This window comes from Salvelinus sp. IW2-2015, linkage group LG18 (genome assembly GCF_002910315.2).
Source record: "Salvelinus sp. IW2-2015 linkage group LG18, ASM291031v2, whole genome shotgun sequence".
In the NCBI taxonomy this organism is placed as follows: domain Eukaryota; kingdom Metazoa; phylum Chordata; class Actinopteri; order Salmoniformes; family Salmonidae; genus Salvelinus; species Salvelinus sp. IW2-2015.
Genome location: NC_036858.1, coordinates 41,757,958 through 41,773,410, shown reverse-complemented (window position 1 = coordinate 41,773,410; position 15,453 = coordinate 41,757,958). Strand labels below are relative to the sequence as shown.

The following is a 15,453-nucleotide window of genomic DNA, read 5'->3' as shown; positions in this document are numbered from 1 at the left end:
GTGCAACAGGTGATATCCGCACAAACTCTGTATGCCATGGGCTCTCCAACCCAAGTGAAATCTGTTCGGAAACATCGATAGTAACATGTTTTCACAACAAAACATATTTCATTAAACTGTCGACAACCCATCTTTCTGCGTGCTTGAGAAAGGAATGAAGGAGAGAGGGGAGGAGATTGAAACACATGGTGGTGAGATATTCTGTAGGTAATGGGTCAGCCTAGGAATTATGAAAATAGAAACAAAATCCCTATTACTAGGCTATTCAAAATCAAAAACAAATTCACTATAATTGTAGGCTAGCTCTGAATTTGTTTAATTTTGTCGCATAGGCTAGACTAATTATGTACCAAAGACATCTAAAATCAGTTATTTTAATATTTTTCTGCTGTGCATAATATGAGGAAGGGCTATGTATTGTATAATGGCACAATCCTTTTTTAAATTCATGTTTTTTTTCGGGCTACGGCTCATATATATTTAAGCCAATGCATATATGCATAAGCTCTAATATGCTTACTGGTGTTTTGAATTAATCATCACCTTAGAAAGCGCTGTCCAATTCGTTGTGTTTGGCTTTGGAACAACATCCAGAATGACCATGTTTTCCACTCAGTTTCAACCTGTTGTTGAACTTCTTCTTTCTTCAAATTGATCAATCACAGTGAGGTGAGTTTTAAAAGCACACACTTTTTCATGATAAGTGTGTGATGTGATTTTTGATGTCAGTGCTTACAGGGACAAAAGAACCCCGAGTACCAGGCCATTAGTAACCTGATGATCATTAGCGAGTTGGGTACTAACAAAGCATGTCCAGAGTGCATAAGAGGAGACTATCGTGACTCTACGGTCAGGTGGAATTTTACTGAGGTCATGACTCATGACTGCAGTTGTGGTGGTAATACGGTCACCGCAACAGCCCTAGTTACACCACGGGGTGGTCCTCCACATCCTGAAATCGCTATGAATTCTGGATAATGTGGTTTGCTTACAACCAGGAAATGTTGCTGGCTCATTTCTACCGGTGAGATGCAGAAACGCTCGTATTTGCATGTAGTGAGGAAATTTGAAATGTTTATGACACATATGATATGTTAATAAATAATGGACCTGTATATAGCCAAATAGAGCAGCAGTGAAATTTCCCTTTAATGTCCTCAAAGCCTACTCAACATATCGGTAAGGACAAAATTATTTTCCTGAGCGAAACAATGTTTTTTTTGTGATGGTCGACCTGTGTGATAGCTGAATCAATCCCACACTCCTCACCAGGAACATATGAACAGGCCATTAAATGGGACAGAGAGGTACTTGTGTTTGTGTCTGGTTTCCCCAGTAAATGGCCATGCTGCAAGAGGAAGGCAGACAGGCATACTGATAATGAACAACAACACTGAATGCATTTGGCATGCCATTAGCTGGCCCTCCCATGCCCTGCCTGGGTGCCTCTAATGATTTCAAGAAAAGAATGCTCCAGTGTTTGTGTGTCTGCTGTATCTATATGTCTGCACAGGTAGTGTGTACTCATGTGACCATGTGTATAGTATGCATGTGTTGCTTATACTGTGTAGCATGAGTGTGTAGTGTGTGTGTGTGTGTGTGTGTGTGTGTGTGTGTGTGTGTGTGTGTTTGTTTTCCGCAATTGCTAATGGCGAGAGTATGATGAATTGGCTTAATAATTCCAGTTAGGTAGTCTAGTGATTAAATCTTCATTACAGCTCCCAGTCACTCCCTGCTCCACAATGATTGCTAGTAAACGCAATTCCTCTTAATTCTGCATTAACTTTGTGACTGAACCAGGACAGAAGCATCAACAAACAACAACTTGCACAGTGCACACAAACAAAGCATACTATTTGTGGTTATGGTTAGTTAATTTTCACACACACACTTGCATGTACGCACACACGCAGACTTGCATACCACAGACACACATATATACACGCACAGACACATACATAGATGCACAGACACACACACATGTGTCTCCTTATTGATGTTGTCTAATTTCCACTTGTGGCTTTTCCATTTTGGATAACTGGCCCACTAATGAGTATCAGAAGGAAATAGTCTGTGATAGTTATTGACACAGTACTACACTGCACCTGCAGAACATATTATGCATCTCTTTAAGCTGGTATAGCTGTGTGTGTCTGACCTTCAGGGAACACTTTATATTAAGGTCCCTTATTAAACCATTTATAAACAGTTTGTAAATAGTTCACTTACCATTTATCATTATTCTTATATTTGTAAATGGCAATATGCAATCTCTAAATAGTTCTGTAAACATTTACAAACACTTTAAATTATTTACTAGTGATTTATAAGATAATTAATAAGGTGTTTGATCATAGCAGGGAAGTTCAAAGTCAGAAAGTAGTACTGCAGGGAATGTTAACAAAAAACAGGAACCCACATTATTGTGAATGGAAAAAAGGATATATTTGTGGTCAATTTTCATGTAAATATATATTTTTTTGGAGACAATCATGGTAAGAATAATTGATTCTAATACACCAGATGTATGTCCTTGAACAAATTATTTTAAAATCGCACAGAAGAAGTTATAAGGATAATTGAGTTTCTAATGGCAGCCTGCAGTACAATGGTCAGCCTTCAACTTGAGTTAGTCAATGAGAGGGGGCAGCAATGAGCTAGCCTGCAATGTCACTTCTTGGAGTAGCTCAACCTGCCCATGTTATGTCTCCATGAGATGCCATCTTTCCAACTTAATTTCGCTTCAGTGCGCTATTGAGTTTTCACATAGGAATAAATGGTGTCACGTGATCTATTGCTTTGTCCATTCATATATAGTCATTGGATTACAGTTTGGAAATAATTAATAATATACTACAAATGTACATATAAACTGGTTATAAAGGAGTTATTATCAACTCATAAGATTATTTATAAGGCATATTAAATGGTTGATTAATGGTTTGACTCGCCATTTATATACATATTTATAAAATGTATTTATATAGGTCATGAATGGTATGCTTAAGCAATAAGGCCAGAGGGGGCGTGGTATATGGCCAATATCCCACGGCTAAGGGCTGTTCTTATGCATGACGCAATGCAGAGTACCTGGACACAGCCCTTAGCCGTGGTATATTAGTCATACCCCCGGGGTGCCTTATTGCTATTATAAACTGGTAACCAACGTAATTAGAGTAGTTAAACAAAATTGGGTCTCCAACCACCCAGTTTATAATAGTTAATTGTTAATGAGTGAATTTATAAATGTGAGTTCATGCACTTACTAATACCTCAGTTGGATGACTTATAAACCATTTACTAATTATTAATAAACTATTTTGCAGTTCCTAATCTAAAGTTGCTGATGTTAGCGTTGTGTAATTCAATGGGCTACTTTATCATTAGCTAGCCTAGCATGCTTACGAAAAAGGCAGTATAATGAAACATTTGCATGATTTACATTTTCTCGATTTCGCAGCTTGGATAAATGGGATCATTAGGAGTACAGCGACACCTTCCATCGCTGGATTGAGGTACATTTTCAAGCCTTAACCTTCGTCCATCACCATGTTGAAAATATATTGGCATAGAACGGTTTTGACCTGAAGGTAGACTGAACTTCAAAAGAATTTCACATTTCAATTGTATTTCAAAAGAACAAAACATGCTATTCTTGTCACGCCCTGATCTGTTTCACCTGTTCCTGTGATTGTCTCCACACCCTCCCGATGTTGCTTATTTTCCCCAGTGTATTTATCCCTGTGTTTCCTGTCTCTCTGCACCAGGTCGTCTTGTATGTTCAAGGTAACCAGCGTGTTTTTCCCGTGCTCCTGCTTTTCTATTCTCTTTACTAGTCTTCCCGGTTTTGACCTTTTCTGGACTCCATTCCCGCCTGCCTGACCATTCTGCCTGCCCTGACCTCGAGCCTGCCTGCCATTTTGTACCTCTGGAACTCTGAACTGGTTTTGACCTTTTGCCTGTCCACGGCCATTCTCTTGCATCCCCAGCTATTGTATTTGTCGAGGCCCGGCCATTTTAGTGTTTAGTAAATGGTTTATAAGGATCTACATTAATCATCAACTAAGGTATTTGTAAGTATGTGTACTCACATTTACAAATGTACTTATTAACAATTAATAAATATCCCATTCATGACATATAGAAATACATTTATAAACCATGAATCAACCATTTACAAATACTTTATAAATAATCTTATGAGTTGACAATAACTCCTTTATAACTGGTTTAAAAGTAATTGAGTAGTTCATTATTAATAATTTACAAATTGTGTAAATATAATGATTAAACACCTTATTAATAATTCTTGTAAATTGTGAATCAATCATTTAAAATAGTGTTTATAAATGTGTAAATTACTACTTAGTGACTGCTTATTGACATTTACAAATGTAGGAACAATGATTAATAAATGTTAAGCAAACGCTTTACTAACTGTTTATAAATGGTTCATTAAGGGACCTTAATATAAAGTGTTACCGACCTCCACTATACTGCCTGCATGGAGATGGTGAAAGATGTCCAGTAGAGGTCACTCTTCCTCCTGACACTTGACAAGTATTCGCTGACAGGTATGTTATGGAACGGTTTTGAACCCCACTGAAAGCTTAAGGCACGACCCAATACACAGTTAGAATACACATTGTGCCCATGATTGCATATGTTCTTGCATGTACCGAAACACAATTGATCAATATCAGAAAAAAGCTGCGTTGTTCAACATTGACTCACCCGTTTGACATCTTTCCCAAACGTCTCACTGTAGCTGGTCCCCAGGATCTCAAACTGGACGTGGGAGTTAGAACCATCGGCACGGAAGTCCATCATTCCTGTTAACCCGGTGATCCGTCTCTATGGCAACAGCACAATAACAAGGATACTTTAAGTGGTGTCTCATCAATCAATCAAATGTATTTTATTTAGCCCTTTTTACATCAGCAGTTGTCCCAAAGTGCTTTACAGATACCCAGCATAAAACAAAATGCAGGTTAGTGTTTTTTGTAAATATAATTATTGTTCTGGAGGCAGCTCTGCAGAGTGGTCACTAGCTGGCACAGACACAAAGTCATAAAATCTGTTTTTAAACCTAACCTTAACCCCACCACTATTTTAGTATTTTTTTAATGTAACATTTATTTAACTACGCAAGTCAGTTAAGAATAAATTCTTATTTAAAATGAAGGCCTACCAGGGAACAGTGGGTTAACTGCCTTGTTCAGGGGCAGAATGACAGATTTGTACCTTGTCATCTCGGGGATTCGATCCAGCAACCTTTCGGTTACTGGCTCCACGCCTAACCGTAATCCTAAATTAAGACCAAAAAGCACATTTTTGTTTGAAAACATTTTTACAATGAAGTCAATTTTGACTTTGCACCTGGCCTATCTAAGGGGAAATCGCTCAGTTCTGCCTTCAGGACAAGACTCACGACAATAAATGTCAACCTGCGCCTAAAACCTCAAAGAGCAAACAATGCAGAGGCAGACGCACAGTGGCTAGGAAAAACTCCTTAAAAGGCAGGAACTGAGGAAAGCTCAAATCTCTAATATGCTTTGAGTGGTCTATAACATGTTCAGCAATCATCTAAGTTGATTGCTGAACATGTCTGTGTCCACATTTTAAATAAGTACACTACAACGCAACCTACGCTTGAGTGCCAACGGAGTACAAATGCATCCAAATGCTGATGCATCCATATGAGGTGATATGGAAAGGATACTTTATACACGCATACTGTATGGCTTATACAGTGCATTCGGAAAGTATTCAGACCCCTTTACTTTTTCCACATTTTGTTACGTTACAGCCTTATTCTAAAAGTGACACAATAAAAAAATGATCCTCAAAAATCTACACACAATACCCCATAATGAAAAAGCGAAAACAGGTTTTTAGAAATGTTTGCGAATATAAAAACAGAAATACCTTATGTACATAAGCATTTGCTATGAGACTCGAAATTGAGCTCAGATGCATCCTGTTTCCATTGATCATCCTTGAGATGTTTCTACAACTTGATTGGAGTCCACTTGTGGTAAATTAAATTAATTGGACTTGATTTGGAAAGGCACAGTCAATATAAGGTCCCACAGCTGACAGTGCATGTCATAGCAAAAACCAAGCCATGAGGTCGAAGGAATTGTCCGTAGAGCTCCGAGACAGGATTGTGTCGAGGCACAGATCTGGGGAAGGGTACCAAAAATTGTCTGCAGTATTGAAGGTCCCCAAAAACCCAGTGGCCTCCATTTTTATATGGAAGAAGTTTGGAACCAGCAAGACTCTTCCTAGAGCTGGCCACCCAGCCAAACTGAGCAATCGGGGGAGAAGGGCCTTGGTCAGAGAGGTGACCAAGAACCTGATGGTCACTCTGACAGAGCACCAGAGTTCCTCTGTGGAGATGGGAGAACCTTACAGAAGGACAACCATCTCTGCAGCATTCCACCAAAAAGGCTGTTATGGTAGAGTGGCTAGACGGAAGCCACTCCTCAGTAAAAGGCACATGACAGCCTGCTTGGAGTTTGCCAAAAGGCAACTAAAGGACTCTTAGAAACCAAGATTGAACTCTTTGGCCTGAATGCCAAGCATCACGTCTGGAGGAAATCTTGCACCATCCCTACGGTGAAGCATGGTGGTGGCAGCATAATGCTGTGGGATGTTTTTCAGTGGTAGGGACTGAGTTACTAGTCAGGATCGAGGGAAAGATGAACGTAGCAAAGTACAGAGAGATCCTTGATGAAAACCTATTCCAGAGCGTTCAGGACCTCAGACTAGGGTGAAGTTTCCCCTTCCAACAGGACAACGAACCTAAGCACACAGCCATGACAATGCATGAGTGGCTTTGTGACAAGTCTCCGAATGTCCTTGAGTGGCCCAGCCAGAAACCGTACTTGAACCCGATCGAATGTCTCTGGAGAGACATGAAAATAGCTTTGCAGCGACGCTCCCCATTGAACCTGACAGAGCTTGAGAGGATCTGCAGAGAAGAATGGGAAACACTCCCCAAATACAGGTGTGCCAAGCTTGTGGCGTCATACCCAAGAAGAATCAAGGCTGCAATCGCTGCCAAAGGTGCCTCAACAAACTACTGAGTAAAGGGTCTGAATACTTATGTAAATACAATATTTCAGTTTTCTATTTTTAATAAATTAGCAAAATGCACTGAATGCACTGTATGGTTTCTGAATGCACTGTATGGTCCAACTAGCAGGACCACCAAGCTTACCAGCTCAATTTCTATACAGACCATTGATTTTAAGTCAACGACAGGAACATGTGCTGATAAGAACATCTACTGTAGAAAAAGGGGTGCAGAGCAGGGCCGTGCACAGACCTTCAAGGGGGCAGGTGCTCAAAATGAAAAAAGGTTTTTGCTAGTAAATCTGCTAGTAAATTAGCTCAAGATATTTTACTGATTGTGATTTATCTCTCTATTAGAGGTCTTCATGGATCCATCTGTACCCGAATAACCGAGACCCGATACAGGACCCAAGCGGGTCCAGATCCAAAATTCAAAATAATGTCACAGTCTGGGGTCAGATCTGATTGTTTCGGGTATGTGTCATTTTAACTTACTTGTACGGAAACCTAGCTATGGCAGCTATTAGTCCACTATAGCGCGAGTCGGCTCGTCTCTCCCTCCCTCCCTCCTCCATGCTCGTGTCACTCGTTCATAGTACGTCCCGACGGCACCTCTCTCCTTCTTCCTTGCTTTATCAGCTCGGGTTAGTAAAGTAGCTAAAATAAAGTAGCTGCTTCCCTGACTCGGATCACATCTTGTCTGGGTCCGGACCAGGTCTATACGGAACGGGTCTAGTTGTCCACGGGTCCGTTCGGGAACGCGTCTCGAAATTATAATTTTTTATTTATTTATGCATATCGGGTTTGGGTGGGAAAGCCCCAGGTCCATTTGGGAACGGACCCGTGAAGACCTTTACTCTCTATGTATTTCTGCCTTTCTCTGCTGTACATATCAGCCAACCAGACCGAATATTGATGATGATGTAGGCTAAATCAAGTGTTATGCTGCTGTGGCAGTACTGTTGATATTTAAACTAGGTAGCTAGCTACACACACTCGACCGGTGACTGCATCTCTCAAGCCTGTTTGGATACCACCATACAGGGCAGACTGGGAAAAAGTCGCAACCAGGCGCGCACAAGCTCAGTACATGGAAGATCATCAGACGCAACCAATGGACGGGGAGGGAGGTGGCAAACTTGACAACGACTAGCTGGCAGTGGGTTCTTAACAACCATGATACAAAATGCATACAAAAAAAAAACATTTTGAGGGAAATTATACCACCACCCAAAAGGGCACTTGGAAGAGTGGAAGGGCAAAGGGGCATGTGCTCTGCACAGGTAAAGCCCTATCTGTGCAGGTGCCTGGTGCAAAGTGATGTCCATTAGATGATGTGCAAAGTACGTAAAACGTTTCAAAATCATCTGGTTTCTCAGGGAATGGTGAGCAGTAGAGTGAAATCATGACTAATCAACAAGGCAGTGTCATCATGACTTCATAAGAAAACAATTACTAATACAATAGGTCCTTTTTCCTTTCAATATTTTCATAAAAACACTTTTGTTAATTTCTAAATGATTAATTTCATGGGTTTAATCACAGCCTGTAAATTGATGCAATCAAGTACATTTTGTTCCAATTTGTTAATTTGGATAAACCAAGATGACCGAAGGCAATGCTGGTGAATGAAGCCGAGGAAGGAAAGGGGGACTCCAAGCTAGGCTGAAAAGATGTGCTATACGGCCTCCTCTTCCTAGTATCCTGAAGGCTAAATTGTGAAATCGCTGGATTTTTTGGAATGAACTCAGAGGGCTTCAATCGTAGAGGGACATCAGGGAATGCTGTGGCTTTGTTTTTACAGAGACATGGCTTACGGACGATTTACTCGACTCAACCAGATGGCTTTTCCATTTTCCGTATGGATCTAAAGGCAGCTTCTGGTAAGAGTAGGAGGGAGGGGTGTGTTTCCTCATCAACAATAACTGGTGTACTGAGATTGAAAACATCTCAAGCTCCTGTTCACCCGATCTGGGGCGGTAGGTAGCATAGCGGTTAAGAGCGTTGGGCCAGCATCCCTGAGCCGACTTGGTGAAAAATCTGCCGATGTGCCCTTGAGCAAGGCACATCGCAATTGCTCCTGTAAGTCACTGTACAAGATAATTAGCCAGCAAGAATCCTCTCACCCGGAAGCAGTCTTTATTGTCCTGGGTGATTTTAACCAAGCAATTATCACCAAGATGTATCCGCACCACAAGAAGAAACAACCTGCTGGACCATCAGATCACATCTCTCTGTTCCTCTCTGTTCCTCAACAGGGAGACACCAACACAGAGAATAGTGAGTCGTTGGACAGAGGAGGCAGACTAAATGCTGCAGGATTGTTTTGAGAATACTGATTGAAATATGTTCAAAGATTCATCCACCAAGGACACTCATATATCAACATTGAAGAATATACATTGTCAGTCACAGGCTTCCTTAGGAAATGTGTTGATGATGTTGTACCCACAATAACAATATGGACAAACCCCAACCAAAAACCTTTGATGAACGGAGATATCCGTACCATTCTGAGATCACGTTCTATGCTCGCTTCGAGGAATCCAGGAAGATACTCGCTGCTCCGGACGACCAGGTGCATTCGCTATACAAGGCTGACGTGAGGAAAACTTTCAAAAGAGTGAAAACTCACAAAGACACCAGCCCAGATGCCATCCCTGGCAAAGGTCCTCAGAGTGTGTGCTGACTAGCTGGCGGCCGTTTTCTCTGACATCTTCAACATTTCTCTGTCCCAGGCTGTAGTGCCCACCTGCTTCAAGGAGACCACCATCCTCCCAGTGCCCAAGAAAAACAAGGTGACATGCCCAAATGACAATCGGCCAGACAGGAAGACCACAGGCTGTGAGGATTGGCAACAACACCTCCTCAACCCTGACTGTTAACACACAGGCCCCCCAGGGGTGTGTTCTCAGCCGTCTGCTGTATTCCATATGTTCACCCACAACTGCGTGGCTTTGCACGACACCAACTCCATCGTCAAGTTGGCTGATGATACCACGGTTGTAGGCCTGATAACCAAAAACGACGAGTTAGCCTATAGGAAGGAGGTAAGTGAAGTGGCATTGTGGTGCCAGGACAACAACCTTTCCCTCAATGTCAGCAAAACAAAGGATAAAAAAAATAAAAAAAAGTTTTATTTAACCTTTATTTAAATAGGCAAGTCCGTTAAGAACAAATGCTTATTTACAATGACGGCCGACACCGGGCAAACCCTAACCAGGACGACGCTGGGCCAATTGCTGCGCCGCTCTATGGGACTCCCGATCATGGCCAGTTGTGATACTACCTGGGATCGAACCTGGGTCAGTGATGTAGTGATGCCTCGAGCACTGTGATGCAGTGCCTTAGACCCCTGCGTCACTCGGGAGCCCTGAAAGTGGATTGTTGTCTTCAGGAAGCAAAGGAAGGAACGTCCCACTGATCCACATCAAAGGGAACGCATTAGTCAGCAGTTCTAAGTTCCTCAGCGCCCACATCACCAAGCACTTGACATGGACCAACAACCCCACCACTCTTGTCAAGAGGGCCCAACAGCATCTCTACTTCCTAAGGCAGCGGAAGACAATTGGCACGCCAAGGAGACTGCATGTAAGCATTTAGTTTGACGGTGTATACCATGTGAATCCTGCACATACGACAAATAAAACGTGTAACTTTAATCTAAACACAACATACTATATCATTCTCCTTGGACATCTGTATTCAAACAGTTGAGATACATGTGAAAAGAATGAAAGGAATCCATTTCGACACCGTATGAGTTAGTCTGCGTACTACCTTCTGGATGGTGTCCAGCATAGACCAGCCTCCATTCCAGGGCTTGGTGGACTTCCTCATGCAGTTCAGACTGGCCATGCTATGCCACTTTCTGTCCTCCAGCTTACTGTAGAAGGCGTTGGCCAGCATCAGCACACTGTCATACAGGTACAAGTTGGAGACCTGGGGAGAAACAACACAATAAAACATATTGTATAAAAGGTTTTGAGCAGAATCAGCAGCGTCATGCAGGTAATGAACTAGTTTGAGATCTGGCAGGGGAAAACTCCCCAAAACTGTTGGAGCTAAAACGAGATGCTCAAAATCAATTGTTGAACCTTGTGAAAGTTTACAAGACCAACACAAAAGTGGTTCCTCTCTGCCTCTGCCCCTGTGAGGTTCAGGGGAAATAAATTGCTCAGTAGGGAATAAGCATGTCCACAGAATGAAAGGGAGAAACAGACCCATAGTGGTTGACACCTGGGGAGCAGAAAAAACCCAGTCTGACACTGCAATGACCACTTTTAAGTTACAGACAAGAGATATGAAAGATAACCTCAAGTTTTCTAATGATAGAAAAAGACATGTCTGTTGAAATGCCACAGAGCATTACTCACAATTACACCCACAGTATACCTTTTCTAACTTGTCTGTAGGAAATTGTGATTGTGATTTATTGAAGGACCACTGGAGAAAGAGAAGCACAAACACATTCCCTGGCATTTTCATTTGGAATAAAAATAGGCTGGATTGGATTGCCTACGTCCAAAGCATGCTTTCGATATAAGGGAAGTATTTTGCTACACCAACAAAGGCATGTATGAATGGCAGGGTACAGCAATGACACAAAGAGAGATATTTGCTGAAGGACACCATTCCTCAGACCTCTGTTCCTGTATTCTATCATGGTTCACCATGAGATCAATACATGTACAATTATTGTTTTCGTCATTTCATAGAGGATTCAATTGGACATTCAATCCACATGTTCATATTGGGTATAGAGGAAACACACTTGTTGAGTTGAAAGGAATGTGACGGTGGTAAATCGAGTTTACAAAATGCATATTTTTTTTAAAAGTTAGCTCAAACATAAACACACTAGGTCATTTCCATACAAAAGGACCCATGAGCAACATGTGATGTTCATAGGAGCATGTCAAATTGGGTGTCAAAAGAAATCCATATCTATATATATTTTTTAATTAAGGCATATATAAATGTTCAACCATTTTCCATCCTAAAAACGTGGAATAAGCAAAGACTTTGATTTCTGGTCAAACATATGGAAAATGGGTCTTAGAAAACATCTACCAGAAACGCAATAATGTTAAAGTAAAGACTCCTGCCAAATAATATCAACACTTACAGTGCCTTCAGAAAGTATTCATACCCCTTGACTTATTCCACATTTTGTTGTGTTACAGCCTGAATTCAGAATGGATTAAATATATATGTTCTCACCCATCAACACATAATACCCCATAATGACAAAGTGAAAAAATTATTTTAGAAATGTTTGCAAATGTATTGAAAATTAAACACAGAAATATCATAAGTATTCATTCCCAACCCTGAGTCAAAACATGTTAGAATCACCTTTGGCATTGATTACAGCTGTGAGTCTTTTTAGGTAAGTCTCTAAGAACTTTCCACACCTGGATTGTACAATATTTGCACATTATTATTTTTACAATTCTTCAAGCTCTGTCAAGTTGGTTGTTGATCATTGCTAGACAGCCATTTTCAAGTTTTGCAGTACATTTTCAAGCCTATTTAAGTCAAGACTGTAAGTAGGTCACTCAGGAACATTCAATGTCGTCTTGGTAAGCAACTCCAGCGTACATTTGGCTAGAGTTGGCATTTGGTTATTGTCCTGCTGAAAGGTGAATTATGGGACCCCCAATCATGGTGGAAATCACTTGGAGCTGATTTCCTGGTGTTTTTATGTCCCCCCAAAAATGTATGTTGTTTTACTTTAAATTTTTTATCAGAAAACTTGGAGGGGGCAAATAAAACCACTCGGCCCGCCAGTTGGGAAACCCTGCTCAAAGGGATATTTAATGTATGCTTTTTCTTTTTACCCATCTACCAATACGTGCCCTTCTTCGCAAGGCATTGAAAAACCTCCCTGGTCTTTGTGGTTGAATCTTTGTTTGAAATTCACTGTTCGACTGAGGGATCTTACAGATAATTGTATGTGTGGGGTACAGAGAGGTAGTCATTCAAAAAGTCATGTTAAACACGATTATTGCACACAGAATGAGTCCATGCAACTTATTATGTGACTTGTTAAGCCTTTTTTACTCCTGAATGTATTTAGGCTTTCCATAACAAAGGGGTTGAATACTTATTGACTCAAAACTTTTCAGCTTTTCATTTTAAATGAATTGGAAAAAGTCAAGGTGTGTGAACACTTTCTGAACGCACTGTATATTTAGTTTTGGATACATTTTTCTGTCTTCTGTAGGTTTGAGAAACTTTGCCTTGGGCCTTGAAATTCCGTTACCAAAAACCCACATATCTTTAAGTTATTTTAAAATGTCTCTCCCTCTTGAGGAAAGAGGATAATGACAGTTCACAGGACTTAAAAGGTAGACCTATCAATTAGGTATAGTGTTTTTACTGATATCAATTTTGTTTATGAAATATTAAGTGGTTAAAACCTGAAATTCCATTACCAAATCGTTAACGACATTTTCCAAAAGATCAGTAATGGAATTTCTGCAATTAAATTGGGTACAATGGGAAATCATATTAGTAACAAACCACAGTTGGGTTCAAATGTTTGTACAGGAAAGTATAGTTAAGTACAGCTCAGTAAAGAAAAGTAGAGTATAGTTCAGTACAGTACAGCACAGTAAAATACAGTACAGTAAAGAAAAGTATAGTGCAGTAGAGTACTGTACAGTACAGTAGAGTTTGGTACAGTACACAGTAGAGCACACTAGAGTTGAGTACACTGTATTGTACTGTACTCTACTGTACTATACTCTACTGTGCTGAACTCTACTGAACTCTACTCTATATAAAAATAACCAGTGTGTAGAATAATACCCAAATATGTAAAGAAGGATATTGCATTTTCATACATTTGTATACCTATTTAGGATACATCACCATGAAGAGACGGAAATGCCCACTTACAACACCTAAAGCATTTGTTATCAATAAAGCTTTATGATGGTCTGGCTGGTGTACTTAAGGCTTTATGCATCACTTGATGAATCCTAAGAAAGTAAGTCTGGTGTACTAACGTATCATGATCATGATTTGAAAGGGGATGGATAGATAAGTGGCCAGTGCTTTACCCAGCACAGGTAACACGTCTATATCAGAAATGAAAAGCACTTGCCTGTGCTTTTTTTCTCTCTTACAAATACTTGGCATTAGCCAGTGCTTCACCTTTTTTCACATGAATAATTGAGAGATAAAGTCTAAAATAATACCACATGATTTTACTATCTGTCCTAAACAGTGTTCTATGCTAGCTATGGAGTTTGAATAGTAAGTCACGGTCATTGCACACTAGATGACTACGGAGAACATTTCTAAGTCATTTTTAACATTAGAAATCTGTGTTCCTGTGTAATCCAGTGTCAGAATAGTGATGGTGACAGACTGAGGTGTTTAACATTGGAGGGATGTGTGAAGGAAATGACAGTGTTAGAATGATGATGATGTTCAATGTTGTGACAGCGCTGACAGGCAAATCGCTCTCGCCGACCTTCAGAAATGCTTTTGTCATGGTTATCGTCATGTCTTATCAATATATGGTGTGATGTTGGGTGAATGACAAAGTATTCTGTGATGGTGTGGATGCGGTGTTACGGTGATGACAGGGTGGTGACGGGGCTGATGGTCAAATAGAGTAATAAAGTCCTATCCTTCACACTGACCTCCAGGGACTGCAGGTAGCCCTCCTGGGGGTCACAGAGCAGAGAGGAGATGCGGTGGTTGTTCCTCATGCAGCGGATGTTGGTGTCTCTCCACAGAGGGAAGATCTGCCGTATGACGGTCATCCGGCCTAACGAACTGTGGACCAGCTCCATGATTTCTGTGTCACTCACCTCCTGCGACAAAAAAGAGAGGGTGGGGTGGGAGGGTTCATGGTCAAAACCATAAAATAAATCTAAGAATTGTTTTGTAAATTCCCACTATGAACTTGTCTTAAGCTGCGGATTCACATATGAATTATAGGACTAGGTACATTTTGTGTGACAACTAAGAATGATTAATCAAAATACACGTTAAGAAATACATGCAATAAACACTCTTCTCAAGGTCAGGTTTTCAATTGATTTTCAGCTGAAGATGGATTGGGGATCATCACTAATGTCCGATATCTATCAGTTCCTTTGGAAAATTGACAAAGTAAAAAAACTCTCCTTCAATTTCTTAGAATCCCAGAACGTACACCATAAAGCTGTGGGTAGGAACCTCCCTAATCATGTGCGCAGGCAAGGGTGATGGATGAGAGGAATGCGTTCAGGGTCAGACAGGGGATGACCTGTGAATGGTCAGATCAATAGTGATGAGACCTAGAGCTGCTGGTCTGACTCAGGAGCAGGACAGCGGTCAATGTTGATGTGACAGACAACCAGCACTCGGATC

The 15,453-nt window shown here is 40.8% G+C and overlaps 1 protein-coding gene across 1 annotated transcript in view; it reads right to left on the bottom strand.

Moving 5' to 3' along the window:
* Positions 1–15,453, bottom strand: part of LOC111978381 (glutamate receptor ionotropic, delta-1-like) — a 177,162-nt gene that overhangs the window by 71,666 nt on the left and 90,043 nt on the right. Inside the window, exons 4-6 of the mRNA XM_024008411.1 lie at positions 14,739–14,912; positions 10,861–11,022; positions 4,735–4,854 (exon numbers count right to left, since the gene is read on the bottom strand). Of these exons, the coding sequence (XP_023864179.1) occupies positions 4,735–4,854; positions 10,861–11,022; positions 14,739–14,912 (456 nt within the window). The remainder of the gene's footprint in view (positions 1–4,734; positions 4,855–10,860; positions 11,023–14,738; positions 14,913–15,453) is intronic.